The 23,935-nt window shown below is 40.6% G+C and overlaps 1 protein-coding gene across 2 annotated transcripts; it reads left to right on the top strand.

Moving 5' to 3' along the window:
* Positions 1-3,611: 3,611 nt before the first annotated feature.
* Positions 3,612-23,477, top strand: ZNF507 (zinc finger protein 507). 2 transcript variants are annotated; one of them, XM_059856997.1, is made up of 7 exons: positions 3,612-3,675; positions 6,355-8,486; positions 9,617-9,722; positions 14,149-14,263; positions 16,140-16,244; positions 19,196-19,330; positions 19,459-23,477. In XM_059856997.1, the coding sequence occupies exons 2-7, from the start codon at positions 6,360-6,362 to the stop codon at positions 19,820-19,822; spliced, it is 2,952 nt and encodes a 983-aa protein (XP_059712980.1). In that variant the 5' UTR covers positions 3,612-3,675; positions 6,355-6,359; the 3' UTR covers positions 19,823-23,477. The 2 variants fall into 2 exon arrangements, with proteins under 2 accessions (XP_059712980.1, XP_059712981.1); XM_059856998.1 differs by lacking the exon at positions 16,140-16,244.
* The last annotated feature ends 458 nt before the right edge of the window (positions 23,478-23,935 follow it).

The raw sequence follows: 23,935 nt of genomic DNA, 5'->3' as shown, positions 1-23,935 counted from the left end.
GCTCCTAACAATTCTCAATCCACCTGCAGGATTTTCTCTCAGAGTACAATGTGGTCCTATTTCATAAACAAATAACACAGCATCATTTTTCCTATCCATTTTCTTACCATGCTTCTCTCGCTCCCTGTATTTCCTAGATTATGCATCACCTTTGCAAAATCCTGTATTTAGAGGGTCAAAATGTCCCTAAGGCTCCACTTCACAGTAAGGGTTCCCACAATGCTGGTCTGATAAATCAAAGTACCTCTACAATATTTGTACATCTATGTGAAAATGTGCAAATTCTTCCAAATTTTGTGAGAAACCAAACAATTCTTTTTTATGTGGCAGTGAGCTGTATTTTTTGCACTCTAAACTTTTTCTTTTTTACCCAGAAACAAGACAGCTATAAGCAGATACAGACAATATGAAACACATTCTGTCTGCCAAAAAGAATTTTAAAAACTAAATCCATCCTTCTCTGATGTAGTTAGTTTATAAAGATAGCAGAACATTCCCTTCTTGCCAAACATAATGTAATGCAATGGCAAATTCCATCTTTTTATGGAGGACCTACCTCACAATAAAGGTTAAGTCCAGGCTACCAAGAGCTGAAACTTAGGTGAAATACTAAATTAAAATTCTTCTTCTTCTCAGCACTCTTGGCACTGTTCACCCAGGAAGGGATGAACCAGCCAAAGCCTCCCTTCCCACCAGGGCTCCATGCAAGATTCACTTCTCTTGTACACAGAGCTAAATCAGTTTATTTAATACCCACCCAATACAGTCAGGGACTCCAGTTATATAATACATTATAATAATGTGAAAATTATAAAGCTTTTGGAATGGTTTGGGAACTGCCAGGCATGAAAATGTAGAAAACTCATGGGCTAAATTGGATTCTTCATTGACAATTATATAACTCATTGCTGGTACAAATCATTAATGAAAACAAGCCTAATTGTTCATTTGATGACTGAAAAGAGTATAAAGACTGAGGCCAAAAAGAATAAACAGGCCCCCTTTAGGAAAGCTACTACCTGCAGATTTCTGCTCTTTTAAAAGTGTGCACAAAAACCTGTGCACACTTTGCATGTTTTCACTTCAAGATTACATCTTTGCTGATGTAGCTTGAAATTCACCTGATGTTTCTAGACTGTGTGTTACTCTTTTAAATTAAGCTTATAATGTTTACCATAAAACTCATGCCACCGACATTCTGTACATATTTACAGTACTTAGGAAGCAATTTGGTACAAACTTTTACAAAAACATCCACATTCTGAACGTATTATCCCCAAAATAAGAGCTTCATCTCTACTGCTCAGGGAGAGGTGCCTTATCCAGATTTCATTTGGTTTCATGTCTCCTTCAACTTGAAAGCAATGAAAATGAAAAATAGGAAAATAGCTTTGTGAGTTAAGAAGCCTTTCAAATTAATGTAAAAGTGTAAAATCTAAATCTGTCTTTTGGTACAATCATACCTACACAGAGAATGAAATCTTTAACTTAGTCCAGGTTTAATTACAACAAAGAAGAATAACAGTGTGTGTGGAGATGATTACTCATTATCAACCCAGTATTTTTAATTCAGATCTATCAGCTCCTAGCATATTTTGATTGGAAAAAGGAGGGTGAGAGTCCTGTATGCATAAGAGTGATTCAGTTCAGGTGACTGGTTAATTAACCTATGACATATACACACGTGGAAACAAAGCTTTTAAAGGAAGAGGGTACACAAAAAATAATCATTTTCTATGAAAAGGCTCCACTTAATATGGCAGAAAAAGCTGAAACAAGTAGCCATGATTATTATTACCACCTTTGACACTGTAAATACTATACAGCCTAAAGTTTTACCTTTATTTTTTTTAATTAAATTCATTTAATAGGTGTTAAGAAGACAGGTTGTACCCTTGCACTTTCCTGACAGCAATTTATCTTTTATCAAAAAGTCTTACCAAAGGCTTACCATTTTTTTTACCAAGTCAGAGATTGTAAGATATTACTTGAATTATCTTAAACTTTATATAATTAAACAGAGCTTCATAATTCAAGGAGTCAAAGGGAAAAAGTAAAATTAGAGAAGCCTATTGAAATGGTCAAATCCACCTCTTGAATAATACCTGATTTGACAATATTTTAAAAAGATCATATACTTCAAAAAGATCAAATGTCTATGAAACAATATACAAACATTAACAAAAAGTTCAGTCATTGCAAAAAGTTCCTACAATTTTACCAGATCCCTCCAAATCCAAATCTCCACATCGCTACACTTCAATCTCCGTTCTGGAAAGGAAGACTGGATTTTACTCGCTATCACCCAGGCACTTTGAAATCACTTTTGAAGCTTACGATTCCCCTGACTTTTCAGTCTGTATGAAATATCTCACAAATTCACCACATGTACCATTCCTGGTACCTAGCTGCCAAGGTAGCCCCTGACATGCAGTGTATATGTAAAGCTCTCAATTTCTGCCCATTTCAAACTGCTAAACCTTCTTGACAGCTTTACACCCAAAAGGCGGAGGTTGGGCAGTTTTTAACTACAGGTGTTTACCAACGAAAACCGTGCTGGGAAAAACCATCTTTTGGGAGACTCTGCTGTTGTTGGAGCGTGTGGCGCTGCCAGCGTGGCCCTGGCTGCGGGGATGTGGCGGGCGCTGGGCTGGAGCGGCCAGAGCCGTCCCCAGAGAGCTGCGGGAGCGCCCGAGCCCGAGCGAGCCCTCAGGGAGCGCCCGAGCCCCAGTGAGCCCTCAGGGAGCGCCCGAGCCCCACTGAGCCCTCAGGGAGCGCCCGAGCCCGAGCGAGCCCTCAGGGAGCGCCCGAGCCCGAGCGAGCCCTCAGGGAGCGCCCGGAGCCCCAGTGAGCTCTCAGGGAGCGCCCGAGCCCCACTGAGCCCTCAGGGAGCGCCCGGAGCCCCAGTGAGCCCTCAGGGAGCGCCCGGAGCCCCAGTGAGCCCTCAGGGAGCGCCCGGAGCCCCAGTGAGCCCTCAGGGAGCGCCCGGAGCCCCAGTGAGCCCTCAGGGAGCGCCCGGAGCCCCAGTGAGCCCTCAGGGAGCGCCCGGAGCCCCAGTGAGCTATCAGGGAGCGCCCGGAGCCCCACTTGAGCTCTCAGGGAGCGCCCGGAGCCCCACTGAGCCCTCAGGGAGCGCCCGGAGCCCCACTGAGCCCTCAGGGAGCGCCCGGAGCCCCACTGAGCCCTCAGGGAGAGCCCGAGCCCAAGCGAGCCCTCAGCGGCGCCAGCCAGCCCGGGGCTCGGGGACAGCAGGGCTGCGACACTGCCCCGCCGGGACGGGACACACCGTCCTGGCTCACACTGCTGCCCGTGTCACCCGGCACGGTGACACTGCCTCTCTCTCTCTCTCTCTCTCTCACACACACTCTCACACACTCACACACCCACACACCCACACACCCACACACCCACACACCCACACACCCACACACCCACACACCCACACACCCACACACCCACACCCACACACCCACACCCACCCCCTCCTGCCCCCTGTCCCGTGTCCCCCGGTCCTGCCGCCCGCCGGCCTCGTCCCTGTCCCCGTCCCTCCCCGTCTCCATGGTAACGGGAGGCGGCGCTGACGCGGCGGCAGCGCCTCCCGCCGGTCACCTGACACGGGCCCTCGGGTCACGTGATAGGGGCTCCATCGTCGCCATCTTGAAGCGGCGGCCGGAGGTGAGGCTAACCGGACTTTCTCCGTTATTGCCGGCAAACGGCGGGGCGGCGCGGCCCGGGGCCCGCGGGCGGCAGCGGCGGCGGTGGGCGGGCAGCGGCGGGCGGCCGGGCGCCAGGTAGGGCGCCAGGCGCGGCGCCAGGCGCGGCCGCGGCGGGCCGGCCCGGGGCGCCGCGCCGCAGCCCATGTGCGGAGCCGCGGGCGGCAGCGGCTCCCGGCGGAGCCTTCCCGGGCCCGGGGCTGCCTCCGTTCGCTTTTCTCCCCTCCTTCCCTCACCCCTCCTCGCCGCCCCGGCGGGCCGGCTCCTCGCTGCTCTCGGCCGCAGCGGCTCCGCTGTCCTGCGCCCGGAGCGCTGCCGGGGCGCTGCCTGCGGGCACAGAGCGGGGCGGGCGGCGCGGCTTGGCCGCCTCGGTGAGGGTGGCTGGCCGGCCGGGGAGATTCCCTGCCCTCGGGGGCCGCGATACCATCGCACCGCCCTCTGCGAGACGGGTTGAGCAAAGCGTGCTCGGCTCTTCCTGCCCTGGAGGCGTTCGCCCTGCCTGGCCGCGCTCGGCCCGCGGGGTTGGGCAGGGCTGGAAGCGGCAGCTCGGAGGCGATTTGCTCGGGGCTGCATCTTCCCTCCGCGTCCTTTTGGCATCCCCAGACACTGCTTTTTAATTACCGTGTAGGTGATTTGGACAGCGCTCTCAGGCACGTGTGACTCTTGGGGCTGGTCCTGTGCAGGGACAGGAGCTGGACTCGATGATCCATGTGGGTCTCTTCCAACTTACTCTGTGATAATTTGTGTACAGGTCTTACCATCCCTCTAAAAAACAGAGTCTGCAAAAGTAAGCATTAAACTCTAAGCAAAGAGTGACATAACACATATATACAGTAGTTATGCATGTGGTAACGGGGATCAGCTCCAAGCATCCCAAATAATACATGTGAAGGTCCTCTCTCTGCCTTTTTGACATAGCAACAGTAAATGGCAGCATGTTTCCTTTATCATCTCTGTCAAGGATTTTTCATCTTAGTTGTTATGCTGTTTTCAGGTAGAGAAAATATTTGCCTATTTAGCATTACTCAAAAAGTTTTAAAAGTACCAAGGGTAATTTAAGGTAGCATCAATTTTCCTTAACTCATTTTCAATTTGAAAATATTTTAAGTAGACATTACTCCTTTGAGCATTTCATTAAATCTGTATTCAGGGGAAAAAACAGGTTTGTTCACTTTTCACAATGGTTTTGAAACATGTTACAGTCTGTTTGAAACAAACACCAAAGTGTTTTTATATAACTGACCTAGGGTTTTCAAATAATAGTTTTCAACTTGTAGTATTTTACATGAGGTGCAGATGATACTAAAAAATTAACATTGCTTATATTGATAGCTCTGATGATAACCTGAATTGTAAGCTGAATGGCAGATTAAGGTAATTTATGTAGTTCTGCCCAGAATTTTTCTGTAGTGGGAAAGGGACACCACAGACCCTGCTCTCATGTGTCTGTGCATTATAATGCTGTACAGTAAATCCACAACCAAAATCAGTGGATTTCATGGGTTTTTAGGACCAGTTCTGGAAATTCTTTTTTGGCTTCTGTATCTTTCTTGCAAAAAAAAGAAAACAAATAAATCCACATGAATTTACTTGGCATATTTTTCAAGGATGGCTGATAAATATCCCTCATCTCTATGTTCTCAGTTTTATATGTAGTATATAGAAACTTTGTATAAAATATATGTGTGTGTGTATGTAGTGGCACTTGAATTGGTTATTTGTAGACATTTTAGAAAAGTAAATTTGAATGTAAGACCTTTTGTCCAGCTCCTTCACCCGCCACCCCACAGCTCTGCCCACATCACAAAGTATGTTTTCATGTACATTTTTGTATATTGGCTTCTAATTTGACCTCAAATGCTGCACATTATTGCCTGTGGTTTATGGTTTGATATTTTTAAAGGAGGGGTAATTGGAAATAGTAACTGCCTGTAGCTTCCCCTCAAAACAGAAAAGAAATGCTCTTTATAACTTTAGTACAATTTGATTTTCCCTGCAATTAAGAAATTGTAGCTGCAATTAGTGAGTTTTCTAGAAAATGACATTTATAATGAGAAGTATGATTTGGCATTTGAATGGTCTTTAAAATAGTCATAGTGAAATGACTAATGCAAGTAAATGACAGAATTGCTTTCTTTTAACATTTCAAGGAAAAAAAACTGCTTATTTTTGTAAACTATATTGTTGCAAATTGTCATTTGCTTTAGGAGCATCGATGCATCAAAGTACATTAGGAATATATTTTCATATCCTACCGTGCTTTTAAACATCAATATACCAGTTACTGTCAATTGGTATTTTAATGTTTAGCATTCAAATGTGTAGTGCTTGTAAGGAAAAAGAGAATAGCTGTAACACTGTTCTTCAGCTTATATTTGAAAAAACTTGTCTTACCCTTGTACAACTTGGAGGCAGCCTGTTGGAGGCTCTCTTGGAATTATTCTCTGCAGCTGTATGTAAAAGCATCCACTAAATGTCCCCAATATCTTTGGCTATTTCTGTAGCCATTCTGAAAATTTTTATTAATTTAGTGGAATTGGGCTTCCGTGTTTGGTAGAGAGAGCAATGTAAATAGTATTGGGCTGTGTTTTCATTATTGTGCAGGTATAAATCTTTATTTTTATAACCCCCATTCTCCTAGGTATTATGGAAGAAGGAAGCAGCATTGCAGTATTGATGCCAAATATTGGGGAGCAGGAGGCTGTGCTGATTTCTGAAACAGTCATTGGCCCAACACTGCAGAGCAGTGAAGACCAGAGAAAATGTAAAACTGACCCCCTGATCCATGTTATCCAGAAGCTGAGCAAAATAGTTGAAAGTGAGAAGTCACAAAGGTGCCTTTTAATAGGGAAGAAACGTTCCCATGCCGACGCTTCTGCGCAGGCCTTGGACACAGCCGAGCTCTGTGAAATCCCAGCTAAAACCATCGAGCTCTCTGTGATTGCCACTAAAAAGACTGAAGAGTTACAAGCAGATTATATTGTGACTGAATGTCTTCCACCAAGCAAAAAAAAGGTGACGTGTTACCAATGTGGTCTCTGTAATTTTCTATCGCCTTCGCTTTTAACTCTACAAGAACATATAAAACAGCATGGGCAGAAAAATGAAGTGATATTAATGTGCTCAGAATGTCATTTTGCCTCCAGAAGCCAAGAAGAACTTGAATCCCACTTCCAAAATCACCATGAGAACAGTGGTAAGAACAGCATCCAGACAAAAGTGCAGCAGTGTGTCAATGTCACAAGTTCATTTCTCCAAGGGGCAGTGGAAGGAAGTGTCAAATCAGGGACTGATCAGACAGGAAATGTGGAATGTAAGGATCCAGCTCAGTCTGCTCCTGTGCCTGAAATGGGTAGGAGGAAGTGGTACACCTACGAGCAGTATGGCATGTACAGGTGTTTAATTTGCAGGTACACCTGCGGTCAGCAGAGGATGTTGAAAACACACGCTTGGAAACATGCGGGGGAGGTTGATTGCTCCTACCCCATCTTTGAGGAAGAAAATGAAAACACCAGCTTGTCAGAGACAGTTGTAACTCACACACCTCAGAGTGTGGATACAGTTGTCCTCTCTTTGGAAAACAGTGAACTTGATATCCCTAGTGAGCCTTCTCTTCAGCTTCAGATTTGCAATTCTGAGCAGCTGTCGTGTAAATCGCCCGTAGGAACAAATGTAAAAGAGGAAGAGATATTAAGTGAGTCCGTGGTGCATTCTCCTACTACAGAGGTTGTAGAGGAGACTGTATCAGATACAGAACCAGACAATATGACAACTGACAGTCTGCTTTCATCAGCACAGAAAATCATCAGTTGTAGTCCAAATAAAAAGGGTCACGTTAATGTCATAGTAGAGCGTTTGCCAGGTGCTGAAGAAAGTGTTTTACAAAAGCCATTCTTAATGAACACTGACATTGAAACAGAAAAAAAATTGATCTCAGAGGAGTCCTCTGTTACCTGTGAAGAACCTGCTGAAGTTTATCATTCAGATGCCATTCAAGAAGTAATAATAGAATGGAATAACACCGAGAAGAAAGATAACGAATTAAGTGCTAATAAAAATGTAACAGCTGACGAAAATGTGCCTCCTGCACGAAGGAGGACAAATTCAGAGTCATTGAGACTGCACTCCTTAGCAGCAGAAGCTCTTGTTACAATGCCAATCAGAGCTGCAGAATTGACACGGTCCAGCCTCAGGGCTCTGACTGGAGAAGATGCTGTGGATGCAGGTGCAGGACAGGGAGGAGCTGATGGCCCGTGCATGGCTCATTCTAAAGTGGCGTCCTCACTTAAGGATCCTTCAGAGGAGTTCGGTGGCTTAAACCAAAGCGAATGTGCAATAGTTGAGATAAAGAAAGACAGACCGGAGTTATCAGAAGCACCAATTAAAATGGGCATCAGTATGTCACTGCTCACCGTCATTGAAAAGCTGAAGGAGAGGACGGACCAGAACGCCTCTGACGATGACATCCTGAAAGAGCTCCAGGACAACGCGCAGTGCCAGAGCGGCGGCGAGGCGGCCGTGGCGGGGAGCAGCCTGGTGGAGTTCATCCCCAGCGCCGAGCGGCCGTACCGCTGCCGCCTGTGCCACTACAGCAGCGGCAACAAGGGCTACATCAAGCAGCACCTGCGCGTGCACCGCCAGCGCCAGCCCTACCAGTGCCCCATCTGCGAGCACATCGCTGGCGACAGCAAGGGCCTGGAGAGCCACATGATCAACCACTGCAAAGCTCGCATGTACCAGTGCAAGCAGTGCGAGGAGTCCTTCCACTACAAGGTAAAGCTCTTGCCCGTGCCTCTCTGGAATCCCTAAATAACCTCTTTTGCTGCTTTCTTAGTAACTGGTGATCCCTCTTTCTAACTTATTTCAGTCTGACATCCTGGCTTCCTTGTAATTACCATTAGGGATTATTGCCAGCAGCACGTGCTGAATATACAGTTCAACTGTAATTATTCTGCTTTGCCCACTGAAATAACCTTGCTTCCTCACATAACTTCTTTTCCTGAGGATTATCCTATGGACATAATAATACCGTGTTGTTTTTCTGCCCACACATAGCAACTGCAGGAAGAAATGGAAACATCAAAGAACTTAATAGCTGAAATTTTAGAAGAATGCTCAAACATACCTTCCTCTTGTGAGTGTGGCAGTTGGGGGTAACATTGAAGCAGAATTTTTTTTATTTTTTCTGCTGTTTTGTTGCTCTGGATGTTTTGTAGAACTTAGATATGAAAGATTACATACCAGAGCAGAATAATACATTTCTGTCATTTTCCTAATTGCTATTTTAAGCATAAGTGAGTTCCTATGCACTCAGCTCAGTACTCAGGAATACAGAACAGATTGCATCAGTGCCCAGCTGTACAGATGAACCTCTTGGAAGCAGTGGTCATGCAAATTTTCCCATATTTATTGTAATTTAGTCCTAGTTTGAAAAAATATACAGGTAGGGTAGCAAAAGGCTCTCCTTTCTTTCTCCTCCCCAAGCAAGTAGAAACAGGATGGGTGGATTTTTAAGTCAGTCGGTAATATGAAAATTGAGGTAATTTTCACACAAGCCTCTAATCCCATACTGCTTTTGGAGTACAGTACTTTTGGAGGAAGGACTGTGGCCGCTTGTCTGTGGCAATGGGGAAAGAAGGAAATCTATTTTCTAGATAAACACAAATCATAGAATCCTTTCAGTCACTCTCACCAGTCCTTCCTGTTAGTAATCCATGATATTTACTTGTTTTGTTTGTAGCAAAATTACCTAAGGGATAATCTGTATATATGTTAACATGCATTTCATACCAGTTGTCATTAAAGCTTGAGTAACAATGTCACAGATGATTGCAATATTCCAAGTCTGTGTGTTTGTCCCTGTATGTTTGTAGTGTATTTTTTAACATTTACTGTTTTTTCAGAGCCAGCTGCGAAATCATGAAAGAGAACAACACAGTCTTCCAGATCTCTTCTCTGCAGCCACAGCTAACAAACTAATTGTTTCCAACGAAGCAGATGATAGAGAAGGTACTGTTTATATTTACACTTGAAATTACAAAAACTCACTCATAACATTACTTGTTAGCTGTATTTGTGTAACTGATTTTAAGATCTCTTGTGCTGAAATGCTTTCATGCCTGGTCATAGCCTTAAATGTATGTTCTTTCCAGAGGGCAGAATTTACCATAGTCAGTCTTGAGGTGGTGTTTATTGTTAGCTGATATATTTTTAGCCCCAGTAATTAAACCCTTCTTGTGACAAACAATTTATATGCAATATTATTCTGGATATTTAAGAAGAAAATCTTTTTTTCTTTCCTTTCTTCAACAACTATAGTATTTTCCAAATGACCTAAACAAAACAAAGCCTTTTTTTTAAACTCACCATGGTAATGTAGTTTACTGTCAGCATATGCATACAATGCCATCCCTTCTGTGTTTAGAAATTCCTGTTTAATTATGGTAATGTCCAAAATGAGTCATTTATTTTAGCCCTAGTGAGGCCAATGTAAGACATTCTAAATATGCAACTTGTATCTGTAAGAGTTGCCTGGGTAACAGTAGGTATGCATTTTCATAGAGACATAGAATGGTTTGGGCTGGAAGGGACTTAAAACTCCTCTCTTTCCAAGCCCTGCCATGGGCAGGGACAGCTCCCACTAGACCTGGTTGCTTAGAGCCTCATGTTTGTTTGACTGTGTATCTGCTTCTAATTTAAGAGGGTTTGTTTGCAAAACATAAACAGAAACAAAAGAGCAAAACAAACACAAACCCAACAAACTCTTGAGGCATTAAGGTAATCAAATAGGGAAAAAAAAAAACCAAAATTCAGAAGTTTAGGAGAAAATGTGGCCTTAAAATCCCTTGTGTGTCCTGGAAAGCCACTATGCATCATTGCAGCGTGAATGCATCCTTCTACAGCTACTGAAAATATTTACAGCATTTTTATTTTGAAGGCAACACTGTAATTATTAGCATTTTGCAATTTTAGAGCATTATGGATAAATACTAGTAATTAGATAGTCTCTGAACAACTGTGAGCTGAAGTATTCCCATTTTGTGCACAAAGCTCTTTTCTGTCCTGTCTGTGCTCTGGTTTGTTTAGACAGCAAAATGTGCACTCTAATAGTACTTAGGTTGCTGTGGTAATTTCTGGGTTCTACTATTTCCTCTACAGCTGCTCAGTGAGTGCAAAAGTTGTTGAAATGGATGCAATTTCTTGTGAAAAAAGGCACTGACCAGCAGGAGCCAGGGTGGATGGGCAATGGTTTGTGCAAAACAACTTGGTACATGTCAGACCAGAATGAGTTCCCAGCTTTGCCTTCTGCTCTCTCAGGTCACACTGCCTCCTTTTCTGGCTTTCAGTATATGAGTTAAAAGTTAATTACCTTCTCAACCTGAGGTAGAATGACCCTTCCCAGCTCCTTTTTGCTCTCATCAATGCAGAAGGCATTTAAATTCAGGAAATTGATCTGTACTGCTCAGTACAGGAGCTAAGCCTGAGAGAGCCATTCAAAGCCCGGGGGACACAAGGAAATGGCCAGGGAGGGTCTGCTGGGAGAGGGAACGTTTCCTGTTACACACTGGGGGTTTTCTGCAGGAGCAGTAGCATATATGTTTTAATGGCAGTGATAGGAAATAAAACATTGTTACTTTAGTAAGTTACAAATATCTACCAGCACAGCTTGGACTGTTACTTCTGTCAGTGTTTTGTGTGCTGTAAACCAGTGTTCCTGAAGATGTCCTGATACAGGAATAACTACCTTGCAATGCCTGAAAGTGTCAGGTTTGGAGAAACACTGTACGTTTTGAGCTTAGCTCCTGGTAGTGTGACTGGTAATGTGAAAATCAATAGTCCTATCTGCTTTTGAAATTGGTATGTTTAATGAGGTTGTTTTACAGTTTATATCCTGATTTTGTAATTTGACTTTCATGAAAGGAAAGCCCCTGTTCAAGAAATCTGCTTGCTTTCAATTAATTTAGAAATGTTTTTATAAATATTTTTTTCTTATTATTACCTCATACAAGCGTTCCAGCCATGCACTTTAATTGTTTACCTCACATGAAATTCAGTAATGTGGCTTGAATGAAAACAGTTCTCCTTTTAAACTTTTATTAACTCATACTGTGGAATGCTTAAATTATTTCAGAACCAATTTATAATCAAATTGCAGCACCACTGCAGTACAGCAATCTCTTGTCAAACAGATGTCATCCCTATAAAGAGACACAAAGCAAAGAAGTTTATGGCATGGCATCTGTTTATGTGAAAGATGCCTGAGCTGGAACAGTTTCATTTCTTGTTTATGAAATGGTTAGTCCTAAAAGTCTCTTTATTCATCATGGTTGTACAATAAATTAAAAGGAGCATTATGACACTGCGTATGATCAGACTGTAAATGTCTAATAATGAAGGAATAGGGTAATAAGCAGCATTACAGGAGCACCTGTTACTGCTGCTGCAACAAAGATCTGTCATTTCCATATTCACTTGTAGGAGACCTGATATTCTCTATCCAGAAAGCAAAACAGGCCCCAAACCCACAAGAAATAAACCAGATGAGGGACACAAGTGCTATTTGGTAACAGCAAGAGATTATGTGATGTATTACAATTTGTGTGCATTTTCTGGAAGGAATAAATATAAAGTAGTGATTGGTATAAATAATTGCTCCTAAGTGTGTGCTGCTGGGTGTGAGCATCTCAGAACTATGCTGTAGCTAATATGTTTGCATAATGCTTTAAAAATCTCATTAGATACTGTTGGTTTTAAACTGCCTGCCCACTGAAACACCAAATTTGTAACAGAAAATACATTTGGAAGCAGTTCATTCTAAAGCTGCAGAATTTAAGATGGAAAACCCCTTCAAGCAGAGCACAGCCCCTGCTCTCTCTCCTATGGATCTGGAGCCCAGTCAGTGTCCTTGATCCACTTGAGGTCTCCTACATGAATGTGTTTTCATAAAAGAATAATGCAAAAATATAAATTCCAAAGTCTTCAAGTAAATAATTAGGATTGTTCTGATAATTTTTACATTAAATGAAAAACAAATCTAATAAATTTTGAGCATTTTGTAGGAAAAATTCCAATATATTTTGCTTTAAGGTTGACTTGCAAAGAGTGCCTGCTGTGTATTAGTTCCATATTATTTCTTATAAAAATGCTAAAGAGTAAGAACTGTGTCATGTTTTAAAATGAAATATAGGAAATATATTTTTGGTTGTCTTGGTACACTCAGAGATATTCCAATTTTGTTTCACTGTCTGCATTCAGACTGCTATTTTATTTCATATGATATACTATATATTCTTCACAATAACCCTCTGGGGTTATCAGCCTTACCTAATTACTTTGCATCTTGAATCAAAAGTGCTAAATTTTGGAGTGAAATTTTAATTAGTTGTAATTTTTCCTTACTATTGAAGCTGTGTGACTGTATTCATCAGAATAATATATCTAGAACCCTTTCTGGCATAATTCAGTGCCTGCCTGTGGGAAAAGAAATGTCTCTTTAAAAGAGTTTTACCATCATGACTCTTAATTGTTTTGATAATGAGAAAATTCCTCCTAAAAGTGCATGAGGTACAGCATGATAGGCTGGAATGGGAAAATTACCTGCATAAAAAATGCCATCCCTCTTCCCAAATGTTAATATCTTAACCCAAATCAGTCCTGTTATTCAGTGAGGCAACAGGAACAGGGCTGTTAAAGTGTACACACTTATATCTCAAAAATATTCCAAGTGTGCATGGTGGGCACACATTTCCCTGGGTAAGGAGAGCTTTTGTCTCTGCAACCATTAATTTTTCAAGAGTCTTTTTCATTCTGGAAGGAAAAAATTGCTTTTGTTACAATTGCTTTTTAGTAATATGAATAAGTTCCAAATTATTTATTAAGACATCTGGTCAATATCTATTTTTTTATCATTTCATATCTTTCAGAAAATGTGACTGTATGTTGAATGATAAAAAGGATTTAGAGGCTTTGGGAGGTTTTTCACTTTTCTTTTCTGTATTTGCCAGTTTGAAACTCATCCATTCTCAATCCCAGTCTTTTCCTTTGAGTTGATGCATTCTGCAAAACACTGAAACTGCAGGGTTCAGCAGTGCCACATATTGTCACCTTTTGCTGTAACACAGGACTTGACCCAACTGCAGGGAGAAGGAAAATGTCCACATAGAGAAAAAGAATGTGTTTTCCGAAAATTTTAATAATTCCTGTAAATGGCAAGGCAAATGCAGAACAGTATGGTAAAATAAACCATACCTTTATTACCTCTGTGTCTGCTGTCTTATTTAATACTTCAAAAGTATTAAATATTTATCGACATTCAAAACTATTACTTTAAAATGTATATTCGTGTTTCATCATTCACTTCTGATGAAATTATAATCTGAGAATTCCTTACAATGCTGAGTGCAGCTCTCTAAAATAATGGGTTTTGTTCCAATAGGAAGCAAGTCTTCAGCCCAGAAGCTGTTCAGGTGTGATGTCTGTGACTACACGAGCACCACGTACGTGGGTGTGCGCAATCACCGCCGCATCCACAGCTCGGACAAGCCGTACAGGTGAGTGCCTGCCTCAGCCTGCCAGGGCCACTGAGCTGCTCATGCCCTTGGCACAGGTGCTGGGAAAGAGCTGCAATAACACTCTTTTACTGCAAATTACTGAAGGAGACACGCTTGCTGGCTGACTCAAACCATGTAATTAAGATTTGCTAATTTTTCCAGAATGCATCTTTTGCTGTGGCAGTCTTCTGCCTTTTTTCAGTTTGAAGCATTCACATGTGGAGAGGAAGATAATTCTGTTATAATACTGGACTTTGGCCAACAGTAATAATATATTTCTCAAAACCCTTGCACACCTAACTTCATTTTGGATTTGCTTTATTGCAAAACCTTCTCCATTGTTATATTACTGCTTTATACATCAGCTGCTACTGAGTGTGGAAAAAGTCTGCCCTTGTCACCAAGTGCCTCATCTTTTTCACTGTTTCTAACAATAGTAACATACTCACTTAGGATCATATTTTATAAGTTTTCTACAAGGGTATCATAAGGATTTGTATAGGAACTTGGGAACCTAAAATCACATGTAATACTACTGCTGAGGTCCTGAGCAAAAAAATTAATCCAGCATTTTCCCATTGGTTGTTGCATAAATTCCCCCAAATTCAATCTGTGCTTATACAGTGTGGATCTCTGTCCCTCTCTAGTGGCTAGAAAATAGATCTGAGTCAATAGATTTTTTGAACTGATCTTTAATGTAAACTCCTGTCTTTAGTGTAAATTCTGGGAACTCAACACCTTGAAAGGCTGAGCCAAGCCAGGGACTTTCTCTTTTGGATAAACAAACCCTGAAGATGTGCTGTATTTTGATTTGTGCATTATAACGATATCCCATAACACCAGCAAAAATTCACAAGATGTTTACTCAGAGAGCAAGTGTGGAATACAAATAGATTGTTTTCTCCTCAGAACCTTCACTATTACCATTATTTATTAGTTAGTGAGGTTGGAGCAGCAGATACTGTAGAGTGTCTTGTACGTGGTAGTTTTCAAATTGGTGTTAGCAGCCTGTTTTGATTTAGGAACCCTTGGAAATTTTCCAGTGGTGATACAGACTGCTGCATGCTAAATACAAACCGACCCATCTGCCTTCCTTCTCTTATTATTTTTTCATAAACCCCTTAGACAAATCTGAAAACCTGGCAGGATACTTGAGTCACATCTGAAAACCATAATGATCCAGTATTTATGGTATTTCTCCTTCTGAAACATGAATTCCTCAAGCCTTCCATAGTGTCAAAGAGCAACCTACTACATTGCTGCCTTTTTGAGAGCTGTAAACATATTTTACATTAGTTTCCAGCAAGTTTTGTAAAACAAAGGTGTTGAGCCTTAAAGGATATGTTTTTGTAGATTTGATATGTTCTGGATTTTAGTACTGCACAATTATATCCTTTCAAAAATATAGTGAGTATTCTCAGGCTAAGTGTGCTGCAGTCTCAAACTGCTTCACACTATAGAACAGGCTTTTACAATGTCATGAGAACATTGCTGGTGCATTAAGTAGAGCACATAGTCTCCCCTGCAGCTCTTAAGGTCACACTGTGCCTTTGGAAGGCTGTACCCAGCCATCTGCATCCTCATCTCCCTTACTTTTAGTGCTGCTTACCCACATCAGGGGAGGGACACGAGAGACATTTCAGGAACAAGCATAATCTGTAAGCCTAGTGATGCTTGCTGAAAGGTGGAGGCTTTTTTGGGTGCAAAAGATTCTCACTGCCCAACAGCAGGTTCATGTCATATCTTGGAGTTCTGTAAATATGGCTTGTCCTCAGCTGCAGCCTTTCTAGGCACCTTTGCATTCTGGTAGCTGCTGGGGTTTGGAGCAGTGTCAGCAGTGAATGGTCAGATCAGTCACTTGTTGTTGTCTCTTCAGATGTCGCGTGTGTGACTTCGCCACCACAAATATGAATAGCTTGAAGTGCCACATGAGGCAGCACCCCCAGGAGCATCAGGCAGTGCAGCTCTTGGAACAGTTCAAGTATGTAACGGGGCTCATTAAAGCAGTGTTCAGATCCTGTTCCCTTCCCTCCTAGAGTCATTCTTTGGTCCACAAAGCTGTCTGGGGTTTTTTGATGGATTTGCCGTGGCATTCCCAGGCTGATTAAACATGTCCATGATTTCCCTCTGGGACACGGTTCAGCTTTTGCTTTCCAGAATGTGGTGGTTGCACACAAACTGCCTACTGCTAGTAGATTCTGGGCCATGTTAATTACCTAAGCATGCCTGGAATTGTTTAGGAGATTGTATGAGCCAAAACCGTGCCATGGCACTTCTAACATTGAACATTATAGACAGGTAAATTCCAGTATCCAGGAATGTTCCCTGGCTTTCTTTAGTATCTCAGTACAGCCTTTGCATGTAAATGTCAGTTGGAATCCAGGTTGGCATCACCTAGTTAAGATTTAGTATGAATAGCCATTAAGGGATGAGTGTCCCTTTTAGTCTGTTCATAGATATGGGTGGTTTATAGATATATGAGAAAGTTGGTACAAATGTGCATAATTGCCTACTACTAATTTGTAACAAAAAATAGAAATTGGGAAGAAAAAAGAAAGTTGGGAATATTCTGAATATTTCTTAGTGGAAGATTTTAAGGGCCATATGAAAAGTCTAAATAAAGCACACTCATATAGAGGTTTCTTCTCAAGAAAAGCTGCTTCTACAATTTAAAGTACTTCCACTGCATTTTTCCCAAATGTTCCTAGAAGCATTAAGTTGTATTTGCTCAGCTGTCATATTTCCTGCAGTATTGCTCCTGGTATTACCATGGATTACTGGAAACCTCCACACTTTGGTCCCTGATCCCCAAGGAATTAGTCTATCCAAAGCTGCAAGAGAATTGTTTCCTCAGTGTATCAATGTAGATTACACCTGAACAGTGAAGTTACATAATTCAGCACAAATCAAGCAGTAGGGCAGGACATGCTATGGAATTGAAAGGCTTCTGCTGCTAAACTCAGTGGTAAATATTTTTGTTTCTCTGATCATATACTGTAAGTATATGATCATTAACTTAGTGCAGCATACTAAAAGCTGTTGGAGTTTCTGTGTCTGATTTGAGCTGTATGCTACAATAGCCAACAGTATTTGGCTCAAAAGATACTGTTCTCAGCAAAGTAAATTGTATTAGTAAATCACCTGAGTAAATTAATGAGCTTCAAAAAATGAGAGTGTTTAAAAGGGATTGAAAATGGACACTGGTCTGTGGCTTCATTGATAGTATTCCCAAATCACTGACCAAGCAGTGTTAGTGGCACAGAAAATCATATGTATGGTGAGAACAGTGAGCACATTAAATGAAATTAAGATTTGTTGATCTTTGTGTGTTACAAAAAAAATTATTTTGGCCTAATTTTATCTATAAATTAACTATAAGGTCTGCCTTTTGTCTAATGACATGTTTTGTAACAGTCTCATTAGAGATATTAGGATTCCCAATCTGAGAATAGACTCACCTGTCTTTGAAAGCACTCATTTTCTTTGTGAGGCTCCAAATCACAAGGAAAAGAGACAAATAGGATCCTAGAGAAAAGTGAGCTAGAAGGACACACCCGTTGTTCTCCAGCAGGACAGAATTACCTTGCTCCATAAGCAAGGTAGTGTACTGTGCTTTCACCCGACTCGGGAGATTTCTGCTGTTCTCTGCAATCTTCTGCTGAGCAGAAGTTGTTTCCTGTGTATGATCATTTGCAGGGCATTTAAGGACTATACCCTACTGTGTTTAAGAAAACCTTACTGAATTGTAGTGTATAATGTGTTTTATGTAGGCCTTCTTGTGTTTCCAGGTAACATTTCTGAAAAGGTCTTAAAAATTTACAAAAACTGACTTGCATTGTGCTAATTTTAACAGACTCATCATAGTAACACACTGAGATCACATTGCTTGAGCAGAGCTGAATTCCTGGTTATCATTTATTAGCACAAAGTCACCTTCAATTGATTCTGATCTTTTCCATGGGATTTGGGGAACTGAAGCCTTCCCAAGTAGCAGGCAGCTGAGCAAAATAGCTTTTTTATCCAAAAGACAAAAAGACAGATCCTGCTCTGATGTGATGTCATGCAGTATCACTCATCTCCTTCATGCTGAGGTGACTAATTTATCATCTTAAAAAAACATCTAAAGAACCTCCTCTGATGTATATTCGTGCATGAAAAGGGTTATACAGGATTTGATCAGTCTTGGGTTATTTCTGTCCATAAATATACACTAGATCTCCCTGTCAATAGGATTTGTTCTTCAAGGTTTTGTTCTTTATTGCATAAGATGGTGTTTTACAGGGAAATAGAAAATTTAGTCTTGTGGTACTGGAGCTGATGGAAAACTCTGGAGAAAATGATCACCTGCAGAATCCTGATCTGTGAATCTATTCAAAATCTGACACTGCCCTCAGCAACCTGCTGATCCTGCTTGAAGGGCTAGATTGGACTGTGCAACCTCAAGTGGTCCCTTCCAACTTCAACAACCCCGTGATCCTTAATAAACTAATACCTGCTGTACCAGGAAAGACTTATTTAGTTCAATTGACATAATTCGTGCTAATTACACAGTTCTTGCTTGGTTCAGAGCAGTGGCAGAGAGCTCACCACCTCCCTGCCAGATGCCCTGTTTCTGCACTCAGCAGAAATACTGCATTTCTGCAGTGCTTACACAGTTGTATCAGGCCAAGCAGATAAGATTTCAATTCAGTTGTTTAGGAAATTAAAAAAAAAAAAATTAGAATGTTCTCAGATCCTAAAAATAGTCTTATATTTCAGGATGAAACTTTGCAAACTAACGTGACCCAGTTATGAAACTGAAAATGGGACCAAGAAGAAGGTTCACATGGATCTCTCTGCTTACTCATCCTTTTGGAAGAACTAAACTATTACTAAACTAACAAAATTTGGCTTTGAAATGTTTCTCTTTTTCTTTCTCCATTTTTCCCCCAGATGTTCTCTCTGTGGATATGTATGTAGCCATCCTCCATCCCTGAAGTCCCACATGTGGAAACATGCAAGTGACCAAAATTATAACTATGAACAAGTGAACAAGGCTATTAATGATGCAATTTCACAAAGCAGTAGGTATGTCTGATTTACTGTCAAGCCCTATTATCTTTCAAAAGACCCAACCCTGACCCAAAATAAAGTTCCCATCTAAAAGCAACAGCTGTATATTTTAATATTTGTTTTGGTTTTTATTATTATTTCAGGTTTCAAGGACAACTCACTGACAAAACCTTATTAGAAGGTGCAGATGAAAGTACAGTACCTATACTAGGAAGTTCAGACAACCTGCTGTCTTTTACAGAGTCCATTAACCAGACTGCAAATGAAATTTCAGGTTCTGATGAGAATGAAAAACCTACCTTGATGAATACCTCATGCAGTCTAGAAAAGAACTCCACTCTACCCCATCTTGGCACAGAATACTGTGTTCTTCTCTTCTGCTGCTGCATTTGTGGTTTTGAGTCTACCAACAAAGAAAATCTGCTGGATCATATGAAAGAACATGAGGGTGAAATCATAAACATCATTCTAAACAAGGACCACAGCACGACTCAGAATACAAACTAGGTGAAGCAGTAAGTTAAGAGAGGATTTCCTAGAGTGAATATTTTCTTTTTTTGCTAATTTTTGCCTGAGAAACTTGCTAAAGAGAAGAATTGCAAGCAAAACTTGATTTCCCATCCTGAGTTCTTGTTTTAGTAGGAGTACAGTGTTTGAACCAGGGACTGATGAATCATTTAAGAGATAAATACAAGGTGTGGAGAATAGAACGATCCATTTTAACCTGTTACTTCTTTATATGGTGCCAAGAATGTAGGACTGTTGGTTTTTTTTCATTTCCTGTCAGGTACTAGTCAGTAATAATGCATTAGCACAGTACTTTAAAACCCAAAGGTGTGAAAGCTTTGAATCACTTGAAAAGCTTTTTTCTTCCTCCCTCTTTGTTGTTTTCCAAGTAATTCAGCAAAGAAGGTTTTTACCCTCTTTTTTGAAAGATGATCTGGCAGCAGATCAGATAGAACTGCTAAAGTGGGATCTGGTAAACCCTCCTGCCAGGAAGGTGGGGAGAGGGGAGGTGGGCCAGGGCATGTGTGTGTTGTATTCACACACAGGAGTTCCATTTTTCCCAGTCTATTTTTAAGGCTTTACAAACTCCCAAGTCATTTTCCAACAAAGACTGCCATCCTTTCCATTGATTTACAGCAGCAGGAGGTGAAGGGCCTAGAAGCATTCTGTTAAAAACTATTTGTTGATTGGATCCTAACTACAAAACTGGTATCTTTTCAACTCATAGTGTGTAACAGATTATTTTTATAACAATAACCTGTTGTTTCTTCATGGTTTTCTTGACACGTTCAGACGAATTATTTTAAAAAAGAAAAGCTTATAATGTCACTTTCCATTTTTGGTGATTATTTTGCAGTATGGGTGAGCAATGTTTTTAACGAGAACAAGATATTAACAATAATTGCCACAAAGTGATGTAGATGAACTCTATGTAGATTCCAAAGATGTAGGTGAGCACAAATTGGGATTTTCAGAAACGCCTACGGGCTTTGGCAATCTCTGAAATGCCACTGGCTGGCCAAATTTCCCACTTGTCTGTCAGAGCTGTAACTGTAGAAATAATGAGCTGAAAGATAATCTTCCTGTAGAAAATCATATTTAAAAAAGAAATGGCAAACAATGTCTTAAGCCAAAACTGTGTCCAGTTGCTTACTGAATAAATTTTACTAGTGCCTATAGTATGGTTTGATAAAGGGAATTAGAGATTACTTTGTTGTCTAAGAAACACATAGAAATCTCACCTTTTTAAAACCTTCAGCTTCTAAAATTACAGTGGGGGGGTTGTGTGTTGTTTTTACAGTTAAACAGTTGGCAGTAGAAGATACTCATCTGTATATCAGTGTGGAATATTATTACACTGGCTAGTTTCCTGGCAACTTTGTTGAGGTTATTGATTAAGTTGGCTACTTAATTTCTTGAAAGATCCATTAAGTGTAGTATCACTTCCAAAGAAGCCCTTTGGCAGCCAGATTTAAACTTCCTGGTTCAGGCATGTATTCCTGCTTCTAATGAATGGCACATGCACTGCAGCTTGCCTAGTGCTGACACAGGCATGCAGTGACCTGATCTTCAGTAGTTCAGTATTTATAAAGTTCCTTACTCTTAGGAAAACAGTGGTTGCTGGTTCCTTTATTTACACCCTTCTGGCAGCAGCAATCAGCTGCAGCTGTAAATGTGAGGCTGGCACATGGAGTGTCTGTATTGTGCTAGCACTGCCTGGAAGTGGCAAGCAGGAAAAGAAAACAGTAACAGAAGTCACAGCTTCATGAAGCAGCACAAAATGTAGAGGCCAGGGTAAAAGCACTAAGCCTTCAAGTGTATTTGATACTTGTTTTCAAGAAATTTCCTCAATTTGACTTCTTCTTTTGGGTTAAATAGGTATTATTTTGTTTATAAATTAGATAGCAGAAAGTACACATTTGACTTGAAGAATTAGTCAGAATATAAGGTCAAAGCATTTTTGTGTTGAATTTTTGAGATACTTTAAATATGTATTTGAAGTTAATTGTACATTATTTTCAGTTAATAGTTATTTTTCATATTCCTACAGTTGGATTTTACATTTGAAAAACACATTATTTATTTACATGATCCCAAATTCCAGAGGAGATAATGAACTTTAAATGGGATTTTCATATTGTCTTACTGACACTGCTATTATACCTTCAGTATAGAATTAATGTGAAAATACTACATCATCTGGAATATATCTCAACTTTCTTACTCAGAAGTCCCATTTGTTTGAAAAATTAAAGGACAGTGAGATCCCTAGTAATGCTGAACTACCATCAGTATTCACAGAAACAATATTTACCACACTGTTATTTTTGTGTAATTCTGTTAAAGTTGCTCAGCTAGTGAAAGATAAAAAAGGAAAGACTTGTATTCATAAGCTAAAAAGGAGATGGCAATGAACCAAAATTTCAGAAGCCAGTAACCTTGAAAGCAGAAGAGCTCTGGTGTGTGTGGAAGGCACACGAGCAGCGTTCTGTGCAGTGCACCAGGAATCAGTGTCACAGATCCCTGAGCAGGATGTGGCTGTTCACAGTTGTTCTTTGCCATCTTGTTGCTCTGTTCTTTTTGACCATGTGTTCCTGTAAAGCAGAAAGCTACTTGCCTCTAAAAACCATTATCAGTCCTGACAAATGCCAACAAAGAATTCTTTCCCATATGCACAGAGATTTACTTTTTTTAGCTGTCTCCATGCTGCTTGCAATTAGTTACCCACTCATGAATCCCAGGGACTTTGTCAGAAGTCCTGCATTTGAAATAATTATAGGCTTAGTTTTTCTGAAAGCAAATTGTTTCTCAGGTTACCTGCTTTCGAAAGTGTATGGCTGGCCTGGTTGCATGTTTTGTAAGGGGTTTTAAGCACATTTCAGAGTCACTGACACTGCAAATTTCCCCTTTCTTTAAGCTTTTAAACTGTTTTTGTCTCTTCGGTCCCAGCACTAGCAGGTGATCAGCTATTCACGTGCTGTTTGTTTAAATTAGATCTTATTCTGTGATACAAACTGTACCTTGCAGCTTTGTTTGCAATGCCTGTACTTCCACTAAAGAGCAAACTTCATTCATACTTGGCTGTACTGAAAAATGGATGCATATTTCATCTTCCTGATTTATGCTTGACCTGGAAAAATAGAGTGGGATTCAGTCAGAGTTATTGTATTTTCCTCTTTCATAAGCACTTATTTAATCATTTGAAGAAATGTACAGTTGGTGCTCAAAGTAACATTTGTTAAGATATATTTAATAGAAATTTACATTTGCATTTGATATTCATGGACATGGGCACATGTATTTTTTTAAGAAAAGGTATTGTAACACTATGGCACTGCTTTTATAGCCAAAGTATAAAAAAATTTAGAAAACTGACATGTAAAGACTGCAGTTAATTCTGATACTGTATCTTATTAAATAGGATGAGTTTTGTTTTATAAAGTTATCCAGCACATTAAGCTGCATGCCTTAAGCTCTCTCTAGGATTGTGTTCCTCATAGGCAACTCTTTGGAAGGATGAAGCAAAGTCTGTAGTACTACTTTAACTACCTTCTGGAATACTGTACAATGGTAGAATAATTTATTTTGCTTTACAGGAGTTTGTCACGTATTGACTTTAATATTGTATTTTGGTAATAAACTTTTTTTTGTTAAACTCTTTGGTCACTTTTATTTGGCCTCTATGAAATACGAATATAGAAAATCCAAACACAGAGCCAGTGTTTAGAGAGGGAAAGCTGTTGAGTCAAAAAGTATTTGAAATACTTTACTGCCATTTTTTATTGTCATATGAAATCATTAGTTGTTATTACTACATTAAATACTGCTAATACAAGTTTTATCAAATAACTGTGGTGAAGAAATATGAAACTGTTAAGTCAAAATATTTGCAAGCCTGCATGCAGTTAGGGTGGCACCATGCTGAAGAACTGCAAATTCGAAATTCATAATGAAACTAGTAGGAATTTTTTCCCTAATTTAAATAAGAGTGAAAGCCTCAATCAGCTTTTTTCAGGTGCTTAACTTTTGCTTTTCCACCATATAAGCTAAAACATATCTTGAAACCTGTTTTTAAATACACAGCATATTTCTTGGCCTTGCTGGAGCTTTACT

The sequence above is a fragment of the Haemorhous mexicanus genome, chromosome 12 (assembly GCF_027477595.1).
Source record: "Haemorhous mexicanus isolate bHaeMex1 chromosome 12, bHaeMex1.pri, whole genome shotgun sequence".
In the NCBI taxonomy this organism is placed as follows: Eukaryota; Metazoa; Chordata; class Aves; order Passeriformes; family Fringillidae; genus Haemorhous; species Haemorhous mexicanus.
Note: the sequence above shows the minus strand (reverse complement) of the source record. Positions and strands in the feature narration are given on the sequence as shown.

Coding starts and splice junctions, on each gene's coding strand:
- ZNF507 (XM_059856997.1), top strand. CDS start 6,360: ATGGAAGAAGGAAGCAGCATTGCAGTATTGATGCCAAATATTGGGGAG. Junction 9,723..14,148: donor CGAAGCAGATGATAGAGAAG/GTACTGTTTATA, acceptor TTGTTCCAATAG/GAAGCAAGTCTTCAGCCCAG. Junction 16,245..19,195: donor CAGCTCTTGGAACAGTTCAA/GTATGTAACGGG, acceptor TTTTTCCCCCAG/ATGTTCTCTCTGTGGATATG.